This window comes from Rhea pennata, chromosome 3 (assembly GCF_028389875.1).
Source record: "Rhea pennata isolate bPtePen1 chromosome 3, bPtePen1.pri, whole genome shotgun sequence".
Taxonomy (NCBI): Eukaryota; Metazoa; Chordata; class Aves; order Rheiformes; family Rheidae; genus Rhea; species Rhea pennata.
In genome coordinates, this window is record NC_084665.1 from 93,896,875 (window position 1) to 93,919,109 (window position 22,235).

Below are 22,235 nucleotides of genomic sequence, written 5' to 3' on the forward strand. Positions count from 1 at the left end.
GAGATCTTTTTAGTAAATACCTAAAATGTAGGCAGAAGTTGTATCCTTAAATTATTTGGACAATATCCCAACCTAATAATTTTGGCACAGAATTCCTGGGTCAGCTTGACCAAATTAGGAGATTCAGCTTGGTGCCAGAGTTCTGTTAGAGAAGTGTTTAACAACAAAAAATCCACTTTGGTGAAGTTTAATAAAACACACTATCCTGCTGAATCACAGAACATTTCTGATTTTTAAAAAGTGCTTTGTAAAGTTATATTACTTTAGTTTTTCACAAAATAAAGCTTGTAGAAGAAGTTTTTTGCTAGTTCTGGGACTAAGTATGAAGGCTATTCTAAGCTCCGTTTAGGAGAGTCGAATCAGAGTAAAATGTAACGACCTAGTTTCTTCAAATCAAAACCCTCCTAATTTCTGATAATATTCTACTCTGTAAGAGCTCAGATCTTTTCCACTCTTTCAATAACCTAAAGGCATTTATAACCATTAAGAGATCAAGAAACTGATGTAAATATACCACATCTAGGATAACTGAAAATAAAAAGGAGTAGAGTTTTGAGAATTTTTTTTGAATCTCGGTTTACTATAATTTTAGCAACAGCTGCCCAGTAGGCCTAGGAGGGAGGAGTCACTCAACTGTGGCAACAGGAGGTGGCTGTGGGATGTTCCAGGATGAAGCTGAAGAGCATTCCATTGCAGTTGAGCATGGGAGAGGAGGTGTGTTGAGTGCTCTGCAGTGATTGCAACATCAATGTTATTCTGTGGAAAACAAGGCAGGAAAGAAGGAAAAAAAACAGTAAAAGGAAAATAGTGTGACTCTCTCTTCTGGGATAATGAGTGTAGAAGAAGAGAGCTTATACATCACAAGAGAAACTGATTCTTCTAGGAATAGATGCAAGAGAGAAATAGAGGGTAAAGTTCTTAGAATGCATAAGCAAGCCTCAAGTATTACTGTATTTTTTTTCCCCTGAAGATTTCTATCAAAAATCAAGTTAGTGAGTGTACTATACTTTTTTGTTTCCTCTAGGATACATCTCTAGTGAATCTTGTAATTTTAAAATTTTTATTTCTGTGAGGGCAAGACAGAAAACAAACTGCCTAGCTGCATTTCTACAATTAAGTATCATTTATGTATCAGTGCCAATTTTTCACTTGTAGGATAACTACTAGGACACTTGATGAGTTTGCAGTCACATCATATTATACAACTTCATAAATGTATCATATTCTATTTATAAACAAGCTTGGTTTCTTTTTCCCCATTGGTCCTATTTGGAATACTAATTATTCCAGTCATTAGAAATCGACTGTACAGAGATTATTCCTTGTTAGTTATCGTTGCTAGTGAACACAGCATTTGCAGTTCACGCTCCCTTCCAAAGCCAGTATGGTCTATAAACAAGTCTATAGACATAGCCATCTTCTGTGATGGAATGAAAAGTCTACAGCCTCTACATATGCAGCTCTTCGGAAAATGTATCTAGAAGACAGAATCTTACTGCCCTTTTTTTGGCATGGAGGCAATTGGCTAGCATAAGCAATTTTGCCTGGCATCAAGCTGCTACTGAGAAGTTTGCTTCTTCATATCAGTGACAATACATAGCAGACTTTTAGGTGAGATGGAAGATTGCAAATGAAGATACAGAGCATGGGCAGAGTAGAAGCGAAAGGGTGTATTCCCCAAGAACTGTCATAAAGTTGGCTCTGCTTTCTTTGGCAGCTGGTTCTGTTAAGTGGTCACTGCAAGTCAGAATGCTATCAACAATTATTCCAGGATACTGGAATATGGATAATGTTAACAGGAATTCATTAAGGGAGACAATTAGTTGTCCTGTGTTACAGATGGCATTACGAATATGAAAAACATACAAAACTAATTTTGAAATGTTGAGCTGAAGCACAATTAAGGCAACAGTTGAATATAGCTGTAGAAGTATCCCAAAGGTGAGGGGGGAAAATGAAATTGTATTTCCAAGCAGATGTCGTCTACAGTGCTGAAACTGCAAGAGTTTCAGGGGGGTGACTGCTGCACAGATTTTAAGTAACTGATGTTTGAACACCTTGGTTCTGTCAAGCCAATGTTTGATTCACTCTTGTATGATCATGGGAGTGTCAAACTTCTTGAAGTGCTGGATCTTCTAAGGGAAAACAATGATATGCTCTTCATCTGATGAAGGTTTCAGCTAATAGAAGTCCTTACGACCTAGTTCACCCTTTCAGGGTAGGATGGTGCTTTAGGTCTACAGATCCTAAAACACATAGAAGTAATGTGTTTAAAGCAGCCTGCAGTGTAAATACTAAATGGCTACAAGATTCAATGACTGATTTGATTTATCACCAATAGCCTTGTTTTATATGAACAAACATGGAAGATGCTGACTGTCCCCTTTTATTTCAGGAAGCAATTAGACAATTACCCATTCAATATCATGTATCTCTTTACAACAATGCATTTGCCACGTCTAACAGATCCTCTGATTCTTTTTATGTTATTGTTGGACCAGAAATAAAGAACTCAGTTCTCTATTACTTTTTTCAGAACAGGATTTCCTCTCAATAGACCTATTTTCACTAGATAAGACAGTAAGAAGCTTTAAGCTCAAATCCCATTTAAGGATTCTTTCCAGTGGTCTTCATGCACTCGCCTTCCAGTTCCTAGTAAGGTCCAGCAAAGTATTTGATCACCATAGCATCTCCTTTGCACTAAATCGTTGCAAACAACTGCAGCCAGACCTTCACTGTTTTTAAGTACCTAATTTTACAGTGTTCTGAATTGATTATGAGAGATTATGAATGTCCCTTACAACTGCTAATTGATGTTTATCTCCATTTAATGTAACATTGTTTTCTCTCAACTTCTCAGCAGCTTTATTCTGTTCTTTGTCAACAGGAGACACTTCCTTCTCTGAATAACTTTAATGTGGTCCTAAAAAGCTTGTGGGATCAATTACTTGAATCTCAGGTGCCCTGTGTCTGAGGTTGTCATGGGATTTTCATGAACTAGAACTAGGAAAATGCAAGCTATGATGGGCTCTAGCTATTCAGTATTCCATAAGCCTAAGATACCCACTCCAAACTCTTGACAACAATACCTACAGACCTGCATCAAATGATAGGGCAATATTTGATATCTGTATCAAATCCCACATCTGCTGTATATATATGATATACATAATGATCTATCAGTATTTTTACTCATGCACTGGTCAAAGGAAAACAAGACCACAAACTTCAAGTCCTCATTTTATTAAAAAAAAAAAAAAAAAAAAAAAAAAAAAAGGCATTTCTGAAAGGCATTTCAGAGCTATGTCTTTATTTGCCGGGCAGAATGAAGAATCAAATAATTTGGAAGCTGTGCAAAAAAGTACTGACATGTATTAGTGTTTATTACAAACAAGCTAGGATTTAGCTCAGCCTCTAAAGCTTCCTGAAAAAGCACATCTGTTTTGGATATATGCAGTTACAGGCTCAGTCCATAATCTGTGTATCATACCTCAGTAAAAAGACTTGAGATCTGACTTTTAGAAGTAAATGACAGTGGTGACCTTTTTGTTTTAAGCACATGCTGACACACATCCCTTTACTTCAGGTTGCTGGTTGCGAATCACGAAGGCTATGACTGTATTAGCAAATTAAACAGTGTCAGGACTTGGGGCTAGGCACCTGAACCCAGCAGCCTACGCTATTAAATTGTCCCCATAGTCCCTGCTTTTGGCTCAGGCCAACCAGCATTCTCCCAAGCAGTCCTTGGCATGGTTCACGGATTAGCACAGCCCTAGTCGGCAATTTAGGTGCAGCCTGTTCTGGCGGTTAAAAAGAGTTTAATAATATGGACATGGCCAAGAGCATGGCAATCTGCCTCAGAAATAAGGTGGGCTCAGGTACTGTTCAGTTTACTAGTACTGATACAATTAAAGAATGAAGAACACAGCAACAACTACTCCTTACCTTCTGCACACTACAATTCAAAATTGTGTTCTATATAAATATTCCAGTAGCTGCACTCCTGTGGAGCTATAACATCGAGTACACTCAGCAGTGAATGGACTGAGAGGCATTTAGGTTTGTGCCACACCTGCTGTTCTACTGCAAGCAGAACAAGAATCCAAGGAGGCTGGTAACCCAGAGATTTAAACTGAAACTCAGGGTTGGGAATTTACATGGACAGCATATTTCAGAGTTATTTTTTAATTTCATAAAATATTGCATGTTACGAGAACGGTGGACCATAAATCAAAAAGCCAGTTTCAGTTGGTGTGTTTGCTTATTTTACTTACGTTAATTATTTAGTTTAGATTAAAAGACCCAAAGAAAGGAATGTGATTTAGGACTTCTAACTTGGACTGTTTTCTTTAGGACTCAAAAAGGATTTCAAAAGAAAAGGAATTTCACTGGAATAAGCAGAGAGCCGAGATGGTGGCACATTTTTAGAATTTCTTGGGAAGTGCTTTTTTTAGGAAAAACAAAGAAAAAGATTAGGTAGGTGATTACCTCTTCCTAACTATTTTTTTAGAGTGTTTACTACTTTGAAAATAATTTTTACATGATAGCTATGATGAAGAAAAGAAATTGTCTTATGATCTTCACATTTCTTTACAGGGGATAGAAACTCCTGTGTTTCAGATAATTGTTTTGTGCCTTTCATGGTTTCTGATCTTCCTGTAAGTTCTCTGTAATGGTTCTGGGGAATAAAATAAGGAGGGATAAGTCTGAATCTGGTCTAAGAACTTACTTTTAAGATTGCCTTGCAAAGCTAGCAAGAGGTAGCAGTGTGAATATATAGTGCTTAAAACATGGACAAATGCATTTTTTGCCATTCTTCTAATGAATGAAAAGGCCAAAGGGTTACGGTTATCAAGAATCTGAGAAAAGCAAATGTTCTTCTGGGTCTTGGGAAACTACTGTAATGTTTAACTTTAAGTAACAAAAGACATCAATATTATAACTTCAGGTGGAACCTCTGTGATCTTAAGTTACTCATTATGAATACTGGCATAAATCAGCTCTTCTTTAACTCAGACATTTAGCTGAGGGATGGCAAGCTGCTGTAACTTTTTTCAGTGTAGTAGGGACTGTTCCCTCTCCTCTTTTCCTCCACCCTTTCAATTTTTAAATGGCTTTACATCTTTTTCTGGAGTTTGCTATATAGCACAGCTGACTTGCCCGGACTTCTGTTGATTTATCTGCTACTTCTTCACTTAATTCCTTAGTTGCCTTAAAAACAGCAAAACCAAAACTCAAGAACTGTGAACTGGCAGGCTCTGTAAGAAATACGTTTGGTAGTTTATTAGGCAACTCCCTTTTATGTTTGTACAAAACACATTTTCCAGAATTCTCTTAAGCTTAACTATTTGTTGAAATTTAAGATTTAATCTGAGTCCTAAAGATTAAGTTTTGTGAATGTGTGACCAAAAGGATGCTTATGATCCTTTTTTTAAAGTTAGTATATTATTTTCTATAGGTTACCCAGATTTCTTATGGGTGATTCCTGAATAGAACAGCTGCTCTGACTTTTCCCAATCCTTAACAATCTCTGAGTTGTATTAGATCATATAGAATTATTTCTTACCTCTGCTATTTTTATTTCTCAGCTTGCAGGAGTTTGTTGTTTATCACTCAGATCTAGAAGAAAGAAAATTGTGGGAGTCTCAGCTTTCATCTATAAAAAAATGTGTATCAGATAAACATAAAACATCACGAAACTGTTTCTTAAGACCTAGTATACCTAACATATAAATAAAAAAAATCAGTATTTTTAGGCAAGGATTTTGGAGGACCCAGCTCCTCAAATATTGACAGGTAGGTTTGGCAATACTTGTATGTGAATTAGGTGATTCGAATTTAAAGCAGTTGTTAGGTGGAAGGTTAAATTAATGCTATACAGACATTTGTCTTTTAAAGCACTTCCAAACTTACATACAAAAAACAAGATGTCTTACAAAGACTAAATTGAGCTGTTCAAGAAATACCCAAGCATTTATTTTTACATGGTTCTAGTTTTGGAGTTTGTTATTCTGGTCACAAACTAAATTAATTCAGTCCATATATAAGATATCTCTTTTTTTTTTAATATTAATTGATTGAATTTAAACATTATTCAGGGCTTTACTTACACAGGCCTACTGAGAGGCAATTAGTCGCACTGAAAGAATACTGGAAGATGAAGTTCAGTTCCGTGGTTTTTACTTGATCTGGAGGTCTGAGCTTCAACAAAAAACAACCTGGTAGCATGCCGCCACTCCAAATCTTGTTGAATGAACTCCTGGCAGTGATAAACTGACCCAAAGCTAGGTGAGAATATGTGTAACAGTATAACTATAAAATAATTTTTGGATGCCCAAGTTGAAAACGTAGATACCTAATTTTCCAACTGTAAAAGCATCTGGGTGTCTAAGACTTCTGACTGTACCCAAAGCTGCCTATTCTAACTAACCTGGCGTCCACAAATCCCCTGCTTGTCCTGCAAGCCCCAGGCGTCAAGCGTTCGCAGAGCGCACTGACCAGCCTGGGCCCGAGCCGAACAGCAGCTGTGCCTTTTCTCCGCCAGCCATGTAGTTTTATTCCAATCAGGTCTGTGTGCGGAAGATCTAAGTTCAGCTCAAATTCTTCCACGGGAAAGAGGAAAACCGTAATCCGCGCCTCCTAAGCGCATGGTCCAGCTACCTGGCTAGATATCCTTGAAAACGGGTTCTTCCTTGTCTCCACTATTTAAGCTGCTCCATTCTGCGTGGAATAACTCAAGATTAATTGGGCTACAGTGAGCACAATCTTTTAACCTTGGAGTGAGTCCTCACCTGGGAAAAGAGAAGCACGCATGCAAGTCTCCAGTTTACATTAGTAGCAGGTTAAAAACGAGGAAGCAAACAAAACACCTAATAGCTTCATGGGGTACAAGGGTCATCTGTGGTCTAATCACGCTTACTGTCTCCTGTACTCTGATATCTGTAAAATCAAGAGATTGAGTCCATGATTTTAAATCAGCAGCTACCTCACACAGCTTATATCTCAATTAGTAAACCATGCCTACCTGGTAAACCAGAACATTGCTGCCGTAGGTCCAGGCAAACTCAAAAAGAAAAAAAAAAATCCTTTAAGGCACCAAGTGTACGCTACAGAGGAATACAAATACAAAACAAAACATTAGGAAATCTGGATCAACAGCTCAGAATTTTCTCAAAAGACTGAACAATAAGTGGAGATGAGACTCTCAGTGATGTTTATGTCATGGATGATTGACAAATCACACACACTACTCAACGTAGGCACTGTCAGCCAAATGATTCCATGCTAACAGCAGTAAAACCTTTAAGTGCAAAGTTTGGTACTACTTGCACTACATCATTACTGTTTCGGGGAAAGCAGGTATCTCTGCTACAGAGAAGTAGAAATTCACAGCTCTGAATGGAACGTGAAACAACATTAGAGGGAAACACTCAGGAAAAACTGTTGTCGTAAAGCTAGCAACACAGCAAGGCTGTATTGGAGCACACTAATGAGCCGTCTAGTCCTGTGCTTGGACTATCACTGGATATTCGTATCAGTATAAATATAAATATCAGTTCTTCTGAAGTCTACTGAAATCTTTGCTTGAGTGATTTTGGAGGCAAAAGTAGAGACAGGATGACTATATTTTGTGATAGGAGAAAAAACAACATTTTGAGTTGGAATCTTTCACTGATTTTTGTTCTTAACTGTATCCTAGAGTTTTCAGAAGATCCTGCTTCATCTCCTTAACAGGTATTTTGTATTCTGTATTTTTGATATTACTTCCTTCAAATAATTTATTCAGTTTGCTTGCTCTTAGAATAATTTTAATAATTAGAATATTTCTTCTTTCATCTTAACTATTTTCCTTATCTCTGAACTCTAATTCTTTTGCAATAAGGTAAAAAAATTGACATAGTATTCCAAAACACAGTGCATCACTTGTTTGTGTCTTTGGTTTCATATTAGAGTTCTAGAAAAAAAATCCTGTATTTTTAATTTTAGAATATATTATAAATAGGTCTTCGTAAAAGATTTACTACTGTTTCTTGAGTCCAGCTTTTTTTCTTATATTGATTTAGGACCCCAGAAAGAGCATGACTATCTCTTCCTTTCAGCAGAGGATTTTGAGTATAACATCAAATTTTAGTTAGCATTGTTTTGCCCATATCTTGTCTAGGTAGGTCTCCCTCATTCTTCTCATTATCTCCTCTGTTTTTATCTAAATTTCATATTGGGTGTCTGTAAACATTTAAATGTTTTCCTTCCACCTTTCTTATAATTACATATTAACAATTATATCACACTATACGCATTATGACAGAATCTTTCAAGTTACCATACTGATGTAAATCTGTACCAGTCCACTGTATTAGCTTCAGAGAAATTCCAAATCTACACCAAAGCGACTGATAACTAGCCCCATTCTGAACAGCCAAACCCTCATCTGTATTTTTACAAGTTGCATTTCTACTAGGCCAAATCTCAGTTCACAAAATGGCCCTCAAATTTAGTTAAACAGAAATCTATCTTTTCATTTTGAAAAACATACGGATAAATGATTAGTCACTGAAAGACGCTATTAAAATGTGTCTATTGGTAAACTTTGCAATTTATGCTATTAATTCAAACAGAATTTGTCACTTAGATTTAAAATGCAGTACTGGATTTCTTCTGATTAACAACAGCATATTTTAATTAAAAAGAATTTATCTTTGCTAGCAGGTATAGTAACAGCAAATGTTTTCAAAAGTTTTCTAGAAGCAATGACCTAACAAAATAACTGCCAGTCTCTAAAGCAACATAGTAAACATTTTTTTTTCCTACTCAATATTAATTATGGAGTAGATCTCCTCTAAAATGTAGCTTGTAAATAATTTTTTTTCAAAGTAACACTTAAAAAAATAATCCTTAGAATTTTCAAATACCCTTGGAGGCCTCAAATGGATGTGAAACTGAAAGTGGCAAATATCCAAGATTCTCTGTAAAGAACAGTGCAATACTGAACAATTAAGTACAGCAGTTAAATCTTTTTCTTAAATTTCTTTGGACAATTAGGGAATGTATTCCACATACAAAGTTGTCCTGTCAAACTGATCCAGTAAATTCAATTGAAAGTCTTTTACAAAACACTGGAGCACAAACTACATGACTTAAAAAAGAAACCCCCCAAAAAACAAACAAAAAAAACCCCACAAACCCTTAAATAAAACAACAGAATTACTTTATTCAGTAGGAGTATTTTGTAGGAATTACATAGCTCCAATTCTTAATTTCTCTTGATAATGGAAGTTTTCTGTATTCACTCAAAGATGTAACAGTGAAACCAAAAGAATGTTATTGTAGGTTCAATTCACATTTATTTGGGTAACAGCCGACTAAAGCGTTGTTTAGGGTTATTTGATGAATTTTATCTAGATTCATTTGCTGCTCAAACTAAATGACATATAGATGCAGTTTTAACAGCTTGATGGTAGATTCATAGTTTGTTATTTATTAAAAAATGAATTATTATTTTCATAAGTGACTTAATTTTGCTTTACTCTTCTACCCACACATGGTAAGAATATTTAGAAACTTCTTTGTCAGGGGTTAAGCTATTTGTGTGCTTTTACAAAAATGTTTGTAAATATCGATGGTAGTCTGTGTAATACAAATTTTTTTTGCCAACAGGCAGGAGAAAGTAAAACATGAAATGGTGTATTTCGGTTTGAGTGGAAGAACATCCGAGTTCTGTGGTAATGGGTGTATCGATAAAGGAAAAAGAAGTAAAGAATTAAAGTAAACAGTTCAGTATTTAATATCTGATACGGGTGGAATACACACTGGCTAAGCATTTGGTAGAAGCTGAAAGTTCATCTAAGTTACCAATGCAAAAGGAATAGATTCTTGGCACAAAGTGTAAACAAGTGAATATTTATGACCATTTTGATAGGAAGCTAGTTAATTATATTGTAATTATAAATAATAATTTACAATATAATTATCATTAAGAAATGTGGAAGGAATTTACTTGTGTTTTGGCAAATTTGGTCCTTCTTGCAGATACTTCATATACACAGTAACAAAAAAATGTTGGCTGGCTTCACAAGTAAAATCACTCTTCTCACTCCTGAAAAATTAATGGTTAGTTTCAAGAATGAGAACCAACAGCCACAAAAAGGCAAGCAACTGGTCATGATACTTATGCTTTGAGAAGAAAAAAAAAAGAAAAAAAAAAAAAAAAGGAAAGGAAAGTATAGTCAATGTTTAATACTGTTCTCAAACAACACATCCCCAAATACAATGCTTCAAATATTTAAGTAGTATGAAGCTAAATTGTTCAACTTGTCACTTGATTTACAGACTCTAAATGTCAGATTTAACAAAAAAACAGAAAGTATTTTCATACTGGGAAGTGCAGCCATTAAGTTTCAAGTAATGTTGCAAGAAATTAAGCTATACTGCTAAGCAATATCAAGTATTATGGCGGACAAATAATAATAATGATAATAAAGAAACTGTATCAAGATACACAAAAATCAAGAAGAAATCAATGATATTATGTTCTTATTTCTCAAAAAGTGACCAGTAATTCAAGAGAGTTATCTCTAACATACCTGTACTTGGACACTTAAGACTGATGAACACCTTTGAGGTAAACAAAAAAAAGAAAAGGGGGGGGGGGGGGGAAATCAGGACAAAGTGCCAAGTAGGGCAAAAAAATAAATTTTGACTTAGTCCATACGTGACTGTAAATTTTACATGCCAACTTTATAACAGCAAAATCTATTAAACTTTATTCTTGCTTTTATACAAAATTATTTTTAGTGAACACTTGTGAATCTTCACATTTAAAAACCACAAATAAAACATTGGAATGCTTAACATCTGCAGAAAGAGTAGGTAAATCAAGAAACTATCAGATGTTAAAACAAACAAATTATCAGATTAAAATAATCTATGAGATTTTCTTTTTACTCTAACAGTTAAATCTGAAGGAAAATAATTTCATTACATTCTTTTTAATGAAGAACTTTCAAAATAGAAATATCCCATAAAAAGCATTATCTCAGTGACAAAGCAAAATTGATGTAGTTTTATTTAAGAATAATGTGACAAGAATACACAAAAGGAATCATTTGAAAGCATAGCATTTAAGATTGTAAAAATTCAAAGATAAGAATATTTTTTCATGCTTGTGTACATAACAAAAACATCCTCCACTGAATGGCAACAGGAAAAATTTGTTAGAATATGTCTGAAAAATTAATGGAATATTTTTTACTGCTGCAGAAATTCTTTAAACTCATTTCAACAAGCATCACCAAGCAAAAATAATTCCGCATCTCCTCTTGTGGCCAGTGTGACTTACATGTTAAGCCACAACCAACCAACCAAAAAAAATAAAATCATCACTTTTCATCTGTAAAATGAACTACAAAATGCAACAGCTAGGTGGACTGTATGTTTGTAAAAGCTGTTTATTAAATATTATTTGTATTACTGCAGTGGTCAGGCCCAGGTTAGGGACTGAGATTCCATTTTGCTAGGTGCTGTAATAAAAATTATATAAAAGTCAATCTTTATTTTACTATGAAAATAGCAAGAACATTTTGATCCTGTGGGCTGTCTTTTAAGCTGCATCAGAAAAAGTTACGAGTTGCCAAAAGAACAGGAAAGTTCAAAATATTTGGGGTAGTTTTCCTCTACTTTCAGACTCTTTCACTGTTAAAAATTTTTCTATTCCTTAGTTATAGGTTTAGTGATATCATAAGTATACTGTTATATACAAACATCAAGGGAAATTAAAATGTTAATCACATTATTCATGTAGTCCTTTGTTATGAGAGCCACCTATGAGAGTTATTACAATACATATTTTATATCACTAAGTAAAGACTCAAGTCATTTTATTTTAAAATCTTTATTAGATGGTAAATATGATTTAATTGCCATTTCAATTATTTGAAGTGTTGATTTAAAATAAAGCTGAAACATGGAATGGTTATTGGCGTAGAAGGAAGGAAAAGGGAGTCACACATACATTTTGAAATATATTAAATGAGGGTATTTACAGATAAACTGATCAAATCTAATATGCACAATTTTAATACTACAAAATATATCTATACTAAGGAATCCATTTACCCTGATGATTACAGCCCACGTTACATTATGATTTTAATGATTTTTAGAACATTTGATAATTGTACGCCAAAATACCTCGACACCAGGCATTTGCTATATGAATCAGTTTTTTTTATCACTTTTTATAACGTGACTTTGTGGAAGTCTGTGACATTTTAGTTTCCTTTCTCTCATGGTTACAGCCGGGCGATAAAGTAGAAGGGAAGCCGCAGCGAGCCTTCTCCCTACGCCAAGCACAAAGCTGAGGCAGGAGGCTCATAAACCAGGCTTGTGGGCCTTGGAAACACACACGTAAAAATCCCAAACTCAGCCACCCCCCTGCCCCGGTCCCCAGCTGCACAGAAACACTGTTTAAATTGAATTTGATTAAAAGTTACATAGCGGAGAGTTCCAGGCTCCTTGCTCGCAGACTATTTTTGTCTAGTTTCTGTACCGTTTGAAACGCACTTTTGGCTCTGCTTGGCGGGCTGGAGCGGTTAATAACTGCTGCGTTAGGCAATGACAGCGTTCCCCGTTTGCATCGATCACTGCTAAATTCGCTCTCATTGTCTGCAAACACATTCATTCTTGCAAGGCCCCGAGCCGACCTGCAAAAGCATAGCTGCCTTGCAAATCACTGAGACAACTCATCAGGCACCTCCAACCCCCTCCCTCCTTAGGTACGGGTTTTAAAAGTGCAATAGTAACCAGAGGAAGTTTGCTTGGCTTTTACTCTCTTTTCCTTTTTTCGGCTGCAAGCAGCCTGCAGCTAGTTACGACACCAGCCGGCGCGGCCGCTCGGCGCCCTGCAAGCGAGCGCAGCCGCTTAGGAGCCTTAATCGCTAACCGGGGCTTCGTGCGATACCGCAGCCGTTCAGGAACCTTCGGCGGGTTATCGATCCGCTAGCGAGTTACCTCCAGTTCAGCCATAGGTTGCAAGCGTCGCCATCGCCCGCTCGTCCTCACGCTGGCAGCGCTCCTCCTCTCGCCGCTGCTCCCAGCAGCCGGAAGGTTCGCCAGTCCCGTGTGCCCGGTTTTAGCTAGCAGCCAGAATAATTAACAACATCGTTATCTTTTTTTTTTTGGTCGTCGTCGTCGTTTTTGAAGTTACAAGACCGAGAGCGCTTTGCCAGCCCGTCACCCGCAGCCCTCGCGGAGATGGCCACCGCCCGCCATCCAGCCCCGAGCACAGCGCCGAGCAACCAAAGCAGCCCGCTTCTGCTTTCTCGCTTTTTTCTTTTTTTTTTTTTTTCACGCAGCACACGGGGCGCAACGCCGCGGGCAGCAGCGGCCGCCACGCGTGACCGCGGCAGCGCCCCGGCGCCGACATGGCTCCGAGGGAGCCGCGGGGCCGCCGCGGCCCCGCGCCCGGGAGGGGCCTGGCGGCGGGGGAGGGGGCAGCCGGCGGAGCGGGGGCAGGGCTGGGCCTCCTCCGCCCGCCTCCCCAGCGGGGCCGCGCTCCCCGGGGGCATTTTGGCTTCGCTTCCTTCCCCATTTCTGCAACACTGAAACTCGGTAACTTCCAGCGCCGCCGCCGCCGCCGCGAGCAGCCGTTGCCGACCCGCCCGCGCGCGCGCGCTCCCGCCCCTCCTCGCGTGCGTCGTATCCCTCCGCGCGCCGGCCGCCCGCACCTCGCAGAGAAAGCGCCTTTCAGCCGCCCGCCCCGCCTCTGCCGCTCCGACATCTTCCTCCGTAGCCGGCCGGCTGCCCGCCCGCCCGCTAATAAACGCGTAGCGCTCGCCCTCTCCCCCCCCCCCCCCCCGCTCTCTGTCCCGAGCCTGCTGCGGCCGCGGGGGGCCGTGGCCGGGGAGAAGGGGCCGGCGGCGCAGGCTCTCATCCTCCTCCCCCCCCCTTCCCCTTCGCCGCCTGGCCGCCCCCGCCGCCGGGCACCGGGCGGCGCGGGCGCGGGGGGAGGGGCGGCTCGGCGCGGCGCGGCTCGGAGGGGCGCGAGGGGCCGGGGGAGGGCTGAGGCGGGGGGCGCGGAGGAGGAGGAGGAGGAGGGGACTCTTTCTCCGGGCGGAGGGATCGCGCTCGCTCGCTCGCGCCGGCTGGCTCGCGGCGGCGGCGGCGGCGGCGTTGGCGGCGGGCTGCCGTGAGTTGTTGTTTCCTCCTCCTGCCCGTGGGTTGAATGGTGGAGCCGAGACTCTTCCTGGTGAACGAACAGTGACAGCTACCGGGCGGGCGGACGCGTTTCGCAGGGCCCCGACGCTGCCGGGGGAGCGCGGCCCGACCCCCCCCCACCCCCACTCCCCACCCCCCTCCCCAGCCGCGGGCTTTCGCCTCGCCATGTCCGGGGACAGCGGCAGCAGGCACACGGCGGAGCTGCGGGCGGGTGAGTGCCGCGGCGGGCGAGGGCGGGCGGGCGGGAGGCGGGAGGCAGAGCCGCCGTGCGGGGCGGCGGGAACCGAGCGGGAGCCAGAAAGGGGCGGCGGGGAGCGGGGAGGGAGAAAGAGAGCCGCGGGCGCGGGGCGCGCTCCAGCCCTCACCGCCTCTGCTCTCCCCTCAGAGCTCTACTTCCTCATCGCCCGCTTTCTGGAGGACGGACCCTGCCAGCAAGCGGCTCAGGTAGGGGATGGATGGCGCCGCGGGCCTGGCGGGGAGGGGGCGGCCGGGCAGGGCGGCGCGCTCGCAACCTCTTTCTCTCTCTCCTCGCCTCTTTTTTATTTATTTTTTTTAACCCCCCCTCTTCTCCTCTTTTTATTCCGTCCTTTCTTCCCCCCCTTTTGTTATTGCTGCAGGTCCTGATCCGAGAAGTGGCGGAGAAAGAGGTAAGCGGCGCCGCACGCCCGGCGCTCGCCCCGCCTGCGGCCTCCCTCCCCCTTCCCTGGCGCTCTCCCGCTTCCCCCGCCCCATCGCGGGCACGGCTGGGGGGCAGCCCGGGGAGGGGGGCGGCTCACACCGTGTCTCTGCTTCCTCCCCCGCCAGCTGCTGCCCAAGCGCACGGACTGGACGGGCAAGGAGCATCCCCGGAGCTACGAGAACCTGGTAAGAGCCGCGGCAGAGCGCGATACGGCGGGCAAAGTTGGGTTGTGTTTTTTTTTTATTTCTCTCTCTCCTTGAGCTCAATAAAAATTGAATTTCCCGCAAAAAATACAACTTAAAAAAAAAAACTTAGAAGGATTAAAAAAAGAAAAAACCCTCGGCCTTCTCCTCGTCCTCAGCCCCGGGGAGAAACGTGCAGGGCTGAGGCGAGCAGGGGGAGGCCCTGCGGGGAGCGGGCAACCCCTCACGCGTGGTGCCGCGGCGCGGGGTGAGGAACAACAAGCGCCCTAAAGCGGGAGCGGCGGAGCCCCTGGGCCGGCGGTGAGGGTACGTCATGGAGGCGCTGCGCGCAGGCGGGAGGCAGCGCGGGGCGGGGCCAGCGCCGGCGGCCGCCAGGCGGCGGCGGCGCGCTGCGCCCCGCCCCTCGCCGCCCCGCCCCGCGCGCGTGCGCGCGCACCGTGGCCGCGGGCGGCTGCTGCTGCGGCGGCGGCGGCGCGGGGGGCGCGATCGGCCCCGGCCCGGTGCGTGCGGGCGGAATTTTTCTTTCCTTCCCCCCCCCCCCCGCCTTTGTAAACCTGTCTCGGGATCTGTACTGGAGGTGACTTTGCTCCGAAGTATCCCGTCCTTATGCTCTGTGTGTGTGTGTACATACTTACAAGATGTGTTACACGTCTTTGTTTTCTACATACAACCTACTTAATATGTGTGATAACTCAAACTGCCTGGTTTACATCTCAGATTGGAACGATTTTTTTTTTTAATCTTCATTTCCCAGTGTGTGCTTTTCCTCTCAGTTGTGGTTCTGTTATAGAAGAGATACTAATTGCAGTAGTGTATGTAGTTGTGTTTGTTCTAGCTGCTAGCAGAGGTGAGCCTGAGTAATATGTTGTCAGGTGACGTTGTGGGAAAACAGCAATTAAGATGTTGAAGTTGCGTCCCTTAGCAACTTGTTGCAAGTATTGTTTTCACTACAGGTGCAGCATTGTCATCGCTGAATTTTTAAATGAGATTTAAAAGGAAAGCTGTACCCTCCTGGTTTGTAATGTTTGTAAAGCAAAGTTTCCCATTGAGCTTTCTGGTTGGTTATATTGGGTCTCAGTTCCAATACTGCTGAGATTTAGACATGTGGTGAACTTCTGAGTTCATGTTAAAGGAGAGAGAATAGTTCTCAACCATAAGGCAGCTGTTAAAGATTGGTTGCATGTACAACTATGTACATTTTATTTATTATGGACACTACAGTAGAAGTGATAAGCTTCTATTGTAGCTGGAACAGGTTTGTTCATTGCATTGGTTTCTTCTGGATTATGAAGTGGATTGATATGAGCATGTAGTTGTAGAAGGACTGATTGCATTTGACTTATTGAAAACACGCTAATATATTGCAATACTTATATATTTTCTTGAAGTCAAAGACTGTAGAGGAATACAGCTAGGAGTTTTAAAATGCTAGTACCTTTAAATGATATATTGCACTATTAATGTATGTTTTTAAAAGGTAGTGTTAACCTATAAGGCTGGATTACCCATTCCAAACAATGATGGCAATTTACTTGGTAAAACTTAGCATAAATTTTTTGTCCTTTCAATTTTAAAGGAAAGATTGCAGTTGTAGGTGCAATCTTAGTACAGAATGGGGCTAGGACTCCTATGTAGTCTGCAAAAGAGAATGTGAGAAAAGAGAAGGTGAAGAAAACAAATTCTTAAAAGATTGAGATAAGACTTGATAAAAAAATGCAAGCTTCATTTAGATCCTGCCTTCAAAGTATCTTTTATTTTGTGGAATGGAGATACATATGAATTTAGTCAGGATGACATAAGATGCGCTTCTCCAAAATTTCAGGAGTCCAAAGTCAGACTTGATTCTGATTTGTGTATTTAGAGATAAGCTGCCTTTTGCTAGTCTTCTGTTCTTAACAAGGCTTTCTTAGGCTTTTTTCATATACTTTCTGTTAAAAATCTGTATGCCCTTCTTCCAGTTTGTCCCTACTTAGAGGTGGGAAGAAGGGAGGAAAAAAAAAAGTTGATTACTTCATGCTTGATACTTTTCTCCTTCCTCTATCTCTACTTCTACTCCAGTTGGAGAACCAAAAGGGTAAACTTTGTATTACTCGATATAACAGCTTTCAGTGTATTTGTGTGATGAGAGTTGTACTTCACACAAACGCATTTATTCCTAACCTAAGTATCTTTAGCTTTTAAGTTGGAGGTTGATGTTCATTTAACTCTATTTCTTCATTTTTTGTCCTAAATAAATATATGTATACACACACACGCGTGCACACACACACACAGACACACACACAAACATATATATATATATATATATACATACATATATACAGGCACTATGCACGCAGCTTTCAGATGCTAACTGGTCTTTCTGGAGAAAGCCTGTTTTGTCATGTACCGATTTCTCTCACTTGAATGCCTTAAGCTTTTGTGACAATGGATAGAACCAGCTGAGAAAAGCTAAGAAACAAACAAAATTGGTAGTAAATGTAATGTTAGAAGCCTGTGGTTTTAGTCTGGAATGGAAAAAAGACTGTATATAGCAGTTGTTGGAATTTAATGCTGAGGATTTTTTTTGTTGTTGTTCTATTATTTGCAAAACCATACCTTTCATTATATATTTATGTGGATCTTTTGTAGCCTGTCTTTTCAAGCAATGTCTATGTTCTCATTTATTTATCCTCTTTTGAAAATACATGTTTAAGAGTTTTTATTAGAGTTAATTTTCTATTATTAGACTGAAATTCACAGCCTTAGATATTTTATTGCCGTAACTTATTTTTTGCAAATAATGCTAAATCTGGTACAATTTTCATCTTGTATATTACTTCCATTCTTCTGTTTGGTCAGTGAAAATAAATGTTCCATTTTTCTTATAAGGTACACATGCTGTGCAGGCTTGTAATACCTAAAATGCTACAAGAAAATACACGAATTCAGAAGAGCTATTATACTGTGTTTTATACTCTTAAATGGTTTTCCTTGAATTGAAATATTTCTGTATTTTTTTCTGGAGTCACCATTTGTGGTGTAAACTACTGGATTCTGTCTTTGAAATTGTAGTTTCTTATTTCAGAGTGTCAATCTAGTTTTTATATTGTCAATATTACAATTTCTATTTGTGGTATATCCCAAAGTCTTTGAGAGTTATGTCTCTGGTAGGTTGCTCTAAGCCTAAATACTGAGGGTGGCATGACTTCTCAGGAATAGGATCTCTCAGTGTTTGGAGAGATTTCTTGTGTAAGTTGTGAAATTCTGTTAATTTTTTTTTTTTTTTTTTTTTTTTTTTTTTTTTTTTTTGAAATCTGAGGAGTTCTTACAATGGGGAATGGAAATCGAGTCTTAAGAGAGTTAGCAGCTTGCTTTGGCAGAATGAGGAAGCCTCCTATCAGGAGTGGAATTATGTATATATTGTGGCTAAATACATTGTTTTAAGTATTGCATAGTTAAGGTTTAAAAACATGTTTGCCTGGATGTTGACACACCATAGCTTGTTTGTGCATCACTTGACTACAGGGTAGTTATTTTTTCACGTTGCAGTTTCATTATGGGTGTAGCTGATCTAATTGTGTGTTGTTGCTGAAAACTATGCATTTTCTCTTCATCCCTTGTGAAGGTAGTAATGCTTATCCAAGTGTGCAGTCAGTTGGATCAGGATGCTGAACTGTCTCAAAAATAAACAGTAAAAAAACTATTTTCAGATGATTCAACTGACTAACTTCAGCTACCTTGATCCTAATACCACCATGGGGCAGATGGTAGCAATGCATATTGAGGGCTAGGGAACGTGCTGGGTTTACCCCTTTTGGAAGGAAAGTGGATTTCCACTGGCTGAAGATGAACATCAAAATTCTCCTTAACAATTCAAAGCTACTGTAGAGGTTTTGTAGATTTTGTAAAGTACTGACATTGTGGTGTAGATCAGAGCTATTGCATGAACTTTCTTTGTTTTACCTAAGTTATCCATGTAATTGTCTTTTTTTTTTCTCTGTTGAGAAATACCAGTTGTGGTTGTGGATGGAGGAGGGCAGGAACCATGTCAAATAGGGTGATAGTGCAATAGGTTTGGTAGATAGTGGAATATACTTTATTGTCCTCAGAAAGTATTTATTATTTTTTGCTAACATTTCTTTCCTCCTATTCTCTCTCCCTTTACTAAGGTGTTTTTTTCAGCCATTCCAATGTTCTTTAGTTATGCATAGGTGTTTGAAGTTTCAAAGAGCATCTGTGGAACTGGGACATTAAACTGGGAATAGTTGCAGTGTTTTATTGTTGGTATAGTAGCTAAGGTAATAAAGTCTTTTATGCAGTATTCTGGTTACTGCCAAAATAATTTCATTTCTTAATAAGTAACTGAAATAACAAGTCATTCTTTTTTTTCAGGAAACTGTGAATGTAGGCAAATAAATAGGGAGGAAAAACAAAACCTTCATCAAATCCCAGAGCTGTGTTGTCATATAGAACTATCAAGAGTGTTTTGGAGAAAGCATGTACAGTGTTTTGGAAGGTAGTCTGAAAGGCTTAGTGAACTGGTGATGGAAATGATTATGATGTTTAACAATGTTTGGTCTTGTTATCAGTGCTGCTATTGGATGTAGAACCTAAAATGAAATCATTTAATTCTATATACAAGTCAAGCGTTTCTCTTTTACAGATTGCTCCCATAGCTGGCAGTTTAGATGATGAGTTGTAGACTCTCTATTGAAACTGTTAACGTTTTTATGATGAGGAGCTCCCATTCATTGTGTAAAGCACCTTGTATTGGTTTGTTCCATAGATAATCAATAGGATTGGCAAGTCAACCTTGGTGTCTTTCAGATTGGATTTAAGAAATGCTAATGAGAGATGGGTGAAAGAGCAATATTTGGTTTCTAAGGTTTATCTGTTCTAAACTCATGAGTATTTTTCCTATGATAGGCAAGTAGGTACAAGTACACTCACAGTAATAGCTAAGTCCACAAAGCTGAAAATGTTCTAATCATTCATAACGTTTTGTGATAAGTACCAAGCTTGTAGCAGTCTGTTTATCTTAAGGTTCTTTTTATTATCTACTTCCTCTTTCACTTATTAAAAGCACTAAATTGTTGAAAATCAGTTGTATGTTCTTGGGGCAGCTCATGTCATATAGGTCTGTTTCATTAGAGGAAAAGTAATCTTAAATTAGTGTGCATTTCTGTAGTATGTAGGGGATAAATATCCATATCCTTTTAGCTCATGCATGATTGGAAAGTACTTCAGAAATAGAAGTGCTTCTGGGAAAACAGTTAATTCTCCCCTCTCTTCTGCTGCCTCCCTCTCTCCCCAAGAAAAGAGAAAGAGCGTGCTTCAGAGAAAAGTAATTGTGCGTTATTGCAATTCCTAATTTTAAAGCAGTCAGGCAGTGGAAGAAGGTACTCGATTAGATTGAAGGTCTGATACAGCAGAACAGCCATTGTAATACAATTTGGAGTTTGTTTTGTGTAGTATGTTATATAATGGAATAGTTGCAGCTTGGATGCATACTGGTATTAGTAAAATTGAGCTCTTGCATGTTGAAATAAAGGTGGCTGACTGACTTTTTAAAAAAATATTCTTATGTGGAAATACGTTTTTTTCTGAAAGATGTTTACAGCCAAACTTGTAGTTAAGTATGCTGTTAGCATTGAAAAACAATTCACTATCTTGGAGAGTGTTTCAGTATCTGTACTGCTTAGTGCAGAGTTCAGAATAGGATCATATTGGTGTCTAAAACACTTGCTATGTGTAACTGAAATATGTATTACAAATTAATGAAAGAGTCTAGGTCAAATCATGATTCTGTTGATTCATTCATTGTGATTCTGATGCTAAATTTATTACGCAGAGCTGCGCAGAATGAAAATACAAGCACTTAGGGCTATTCCAAAAGTAACAAATTTGAATGTTAGTCCAAATAGCTGTTGGAGTTGTATTTTTTGTATGCCCATGCTATTCATTCTGGATATTGAAGTTGATTTAGTAGGTGAAGAAGCGTGAAGTTGAGAGTAATACCTCATCTTACTTTCTTAGAAAATATTTGTACTTGAGGCGTGAAAACTTTTTACTTCCTTGTTGTTCTTGCTGATTTAGACTTTACTGATCTACAGTTATGTTTAAGTTTAGTAATTTTGCCTATGTGGAATGGCTCTTTTGAACTAATAGTGACTTAGTTCAGTATACTAGTGAAAGTGTATCTTCTCTGCCTTTCTATTATAAGATTAGAACAGATTTAGATATTACAGAAAGTCTAAGAGGAAGAAAGAAACGACCTAGAATTTCATCTGGGGGATGCAGGGAAAGGAAAGTGCTGTTTATACACTGTTTTGATGTCACAGATTTGGCATAAAAATTCGAAAGAGTCCAATTTGCACTTTTCATTTATAACTATATGAATTTTAAATACTTGCACATCTGTTTTGTGTTTGGTTCCCCCTCCCCCTTCCATTTCCACTTTCTTGTCTTGGGATCAGTGATTGATAACAAGACAAATTTCCATCATCCTGCTTAGCTTGTCATGGGCTTTTCTATATCTGTGAAGCTTGTAACATAAATGTTCTTTTAAAAAAATAACTGGATTTCTTCCTTGTCATTTGACTTGAAAGGTACTTTTTTTTTTCTTTTAATAAGAGGAGGAGACAGAGTAGTAGGTATATTTTTATATTGTTTTTAGCTTTTTACAATTTATCAGTGCAAGGATTGCCTCTTCATGAGTAGACTGCACCTTAGATCTCTCTCCTTCTTTCTGGAACATGAGCATCACAAATTTATTTTTCATTAACCCTAAAATAATTAACATCAGCTTGCATACTTCATTTCTTTTGATCTATTACGCTTATTTAAAAACCCCAATAATTTTAGCCTTCAAGTAGAGCTTTTTTTTTAAAAAAAAAAAAAAAGAATTACTTACCTTGTCCTTTCTTAGCTTATTGCTGCCCTATTCTGGTTCTATTTTTTATATATATATATTTTTTTCCTTTTTCAAACGGGATGGATGCTAAGACCAAAGTGAATTTACATGCGTTCTTTTTCATTTGTGACTTACACTAATGCTGAAAGTCCTATCGTGCGTACATGATAGCTTTGTTAAAAGCAGCTTCCCCCCCAGCAAGGAAGAAAGTACTTCAAAAGTTTTTCAAGATAAAAAGTGAAACTTC

General features: G+C 39.6%; 1 protein-coding gene and 1 long non-coding RNA gene across 3 annotated transcripts in view; one reads left to right on the forward strand and one right to left on the reverse strand.

The window, feature by feature from the left end:
* Window positions 1-586: 586 nt before the first annotated feature.
* LOC134137910 (uncharacterized) lies at window positions 587-6,931 on the reverse strand. Its single transcript, XR_009957763.1, has 4 exons — window positions 6,792-6,931; window positions 6,111-6,284; window positions 5,567-5,619; window positions 587-756 (listed from the first exon to the last, which is right to left on the reverse strand). It is a non-coding gene; the product is annotated as an uncharacterized LOC134137910 (long non-coding RNA).
* Window positions 6,932-14,117: 7,186 nt separating this feature from the next.
* Window positions 14,118-22,235, forward strand: part of PHIP (pleckstrin homology domain interacting protein) — a 111,710-nt gene continuing 103,592 nt past the window's right edge. For both annotated transcript variants that reach the window (XM_062572826.1, XM_062572827.1), the window contains exons 1-4: window positions 14,118-14,422; window positions 14,597-14,655; window positions 14,829-14,858; window positions 15,016-15,075. In XM_062572826.1, the coding sequence (XP_062428810.1) occupies window positions 14,377-14,422; window positions 14,597-14,655; window positions 14,829-14,858; window positions 15,016-15,075 (195 nt within the window). In that variant the 5' untranslated portion in view covers window positions 14,118-14,376. The remainder of the gene's footprint in view (window positions 14,423-14,596; window positions 14,656-14,828; window positions 14,859-15,015; window positions 15,076-22,235) is intronic.